At 41.4% G+C, this 2,500-nt stretch overlaps 1 protein-coding gene across 1 annotated transcript in view; it reads left to right on the top strand.

The window, feature by feature from the left end:
* The window catches only part of LOC310790889 (SHC-transforming protein 1-like), a gene marked incomplete at both ends in the record, with an annotated part of 19,738 nt that overhangs the window by 7,658 nt on the left and 9,580 nt on the right, over positions 1 to 2,500 (top strand). The window contains 2 exons of the mRNA XM_083652597.1: positions 1,369 to 1,420; positions 1,979 to 2,105. Coding sequence (XP_083508723.1) covers positions 1,369 to 1,420; positions 1,979 to 2,105 — 179 coding nt within the window. The remainder of the gene's footprint in view (positions 1 to 1,368; positions 1,421 to 1,978; positions 2,106 to 2,500) is intronic.

The following is a 2,500-nucleotide window of genomic DNA, read 5'->3' as shown; positions in this document are numbered from 1 at the left end:
AAATACTTTCTCACTTTGCACCAAAGCCAGTATGCTTTCATTGGGTTTTACACATCAACAATTGTTTCAAACAAATTACACAATGTACACAGTTTACGCAGGAGGCACATTTATTCCTAATAACATTATTTATTGTTAACTTTTGTCAGCCACAGCCACAATGTACAAAGGGGTAGCACCAGGGCCGTAGCCAGGGATTTCGGGCCCCATGAAAGGATATCACATTTTTACTTCAATGTAGAACAGTCATTTCTTACACATGAGATTACTTTTATCCTTTTAGTCATAAAGGTTATTGAAATATATTTCATATTCCAGACTGAAATGTTGTAACAGAAGTAGAGTATTGGCCAGAATGACATGAACATTTGGACACTTATTCAGCGGGTATCTTGTATGTTGCGTTCAGGTGCACTGTAAAAAAAAAAAAAAAAAAAAAAAAAGTAGGCCCAAGTACCACCGGTGGTACGCGTCCCATAGGTTGGGAACCACTGCTGTAAACAATGAGTGTTACTCTGATCACTGTAAACTATCAGTGTTAAGGTGCTTACACACCGAGCACGTTTTTTTCGTGCGTTTAATTCGCACGTCAATAATATTTTCCGAACCTATATCAGTCAATGCAACCGTGCATACCAACGGCGAAGTTTCGCTGAGCGTTTTTGCGGTGTTTATTTTTTCGAACCGCGGTCGATTTTTCAGAAATTCGCTTCCAACGTGTACACATCTGTGGCTGTGATTGACAGGTGGGTCAAAACTCGCATCGCAATTTCGTGCCGTATATTCGCATCGCTCTTGATGTGTAAGGACCTTTACTCTGTAAATGTCAGAGCGTTCGTCTGGACAGCTAGCAGGACATGGCAAATATTGGCTGCTGTCTAGCACCACTTAATAATAATAATAATAATAATAATAATAATAATAATAATAATAATAATAATCATAATAATAATCATAATAATAAACTGCTTCACCAACAAAAAGTCATATTTATGTCTTGATGATCCCAGTGAAATAAACACACCATAAGATTTTACTGCTATTTTGATCCTGGGAGGCAAAGACTAGTAGGCGAGTACTTTATTTTTTACAGCACAACATTGGTGAAAGGTATGTGGTGGCAGTTTGCCATTCAATTGATTGAATCTAAATTAATTAATTTAATTTAATTTAATTTAGTGTGCCTTAAGTTAGAGCTAAGTTGGATGGAGGACACGGGGAAATTTACCCTCAATCTCCCATTGAGGCCACGATGCACATTTTGCAGAGTGTCAGAGAACCATCGATAGAATGTAACAGAGGTTGACGATTCAGTGTGTTTGCGTTATTAAACGCCCTGTTTCTTTGATCTGAATCTGTTTATTAAAGGACATGGCTGATTACATCGCTTATGTTGCCAAGGACCCAGTCAACCAGAGAGGTATGTATGCTTTACAGCTGTCTGTTTTGTCACTAAACACAATGATACCTGATGCAGCATCTGCGTGTGTATCCCTCATTTGTGTGTGTTCAAGTTCAAGTTCAAGTTCAAGTTCAAGTTTATTCATATGTCCCAGAAGGGCACTTTGGGTTGCAGCAAAGCATAAACATAAAACAGTCATAAAATCACACAAAGCTCGAGATAAAAACATGAAAATAAAGTGCAGACACAAATAGACCGTAAAAACAAAAATGGAGACACAATAGACCACAAGGTAGTACAAAGTAGCAGTTCAAAAGTGCCAGTGGTGTGTATCCCTTTAAGACCGCGAACCGCGTGACGCGGTTCGCGGTCTTAAAGGGATACACACACACAAATGCTGCATCAGGTATCAATGGGTTAACACAATTCAATCTCCAAATGCAATCAAAGAAAATGGAACATTTACGTATACAAATAAACTTGACTTGACTTGACTTCTGTGTTGGATGGACAAAACATCTCGCTCTCTCTCGCTCTCTCTCTCTCTCTCTCTCTCTCTCTCTCTCCCTCTTCCAGCGTGTCACATCCTGGAGTGTCCTCAGGGACGGGCCAGTGAGGTCATCAACAGCATCGGTCAGGCCTTCGAGACTCGTTTCCGCCAACTTCTCAGCCACGCCCCTTCTGTCCTCCCCTCCATTCCCAGGTCAGCCTGCTGTCAGGTGTACGTGTCATGGGCAGCCTGCTGTCAGGTGTACGTGTCATGGTCAGCCTGCTGTCAGGTGTACGTCAGGGGCGTACATTTTGGGGAGACGTGAGGTATCTCTGATTCTGCCCTCAAATGCAGATACTGGATTTAAACCTTTTCAACCACAGCTGAGTTTTGCCGAACCACATTTTGTGGTGGGCTTTGGTCACAAGCTCAAACAGGAGGAGCCTAGTTGTTTGAACCTCTTTTTAATGCATTTTTATTTGTCACTACCCTTTATACTGGGGAGTGAGCTTAACCAACCTACTACTACCACAGTCATTGGTTCCATTATACGCACGTGATGCAGACAGCAGCCATGTCTCAGCTCTTCCACAGGGGGCAGTAATGAG

The sequence above is a fragment of the Poromitra crassiceps genome, assembly GCF_964638095.1.
Source record: "Poromitra crassiceps genome assembly, chromosome: 16".
NCBI lineage: Eukaryota > Metazoa > Chordata > Actinopteri > Beryciformes > Melamphaidae > Poromitra > Poromitra crassiceps.
This window is presented reverse-complemented; position numbering and strand designations above follow the sequence as displayed.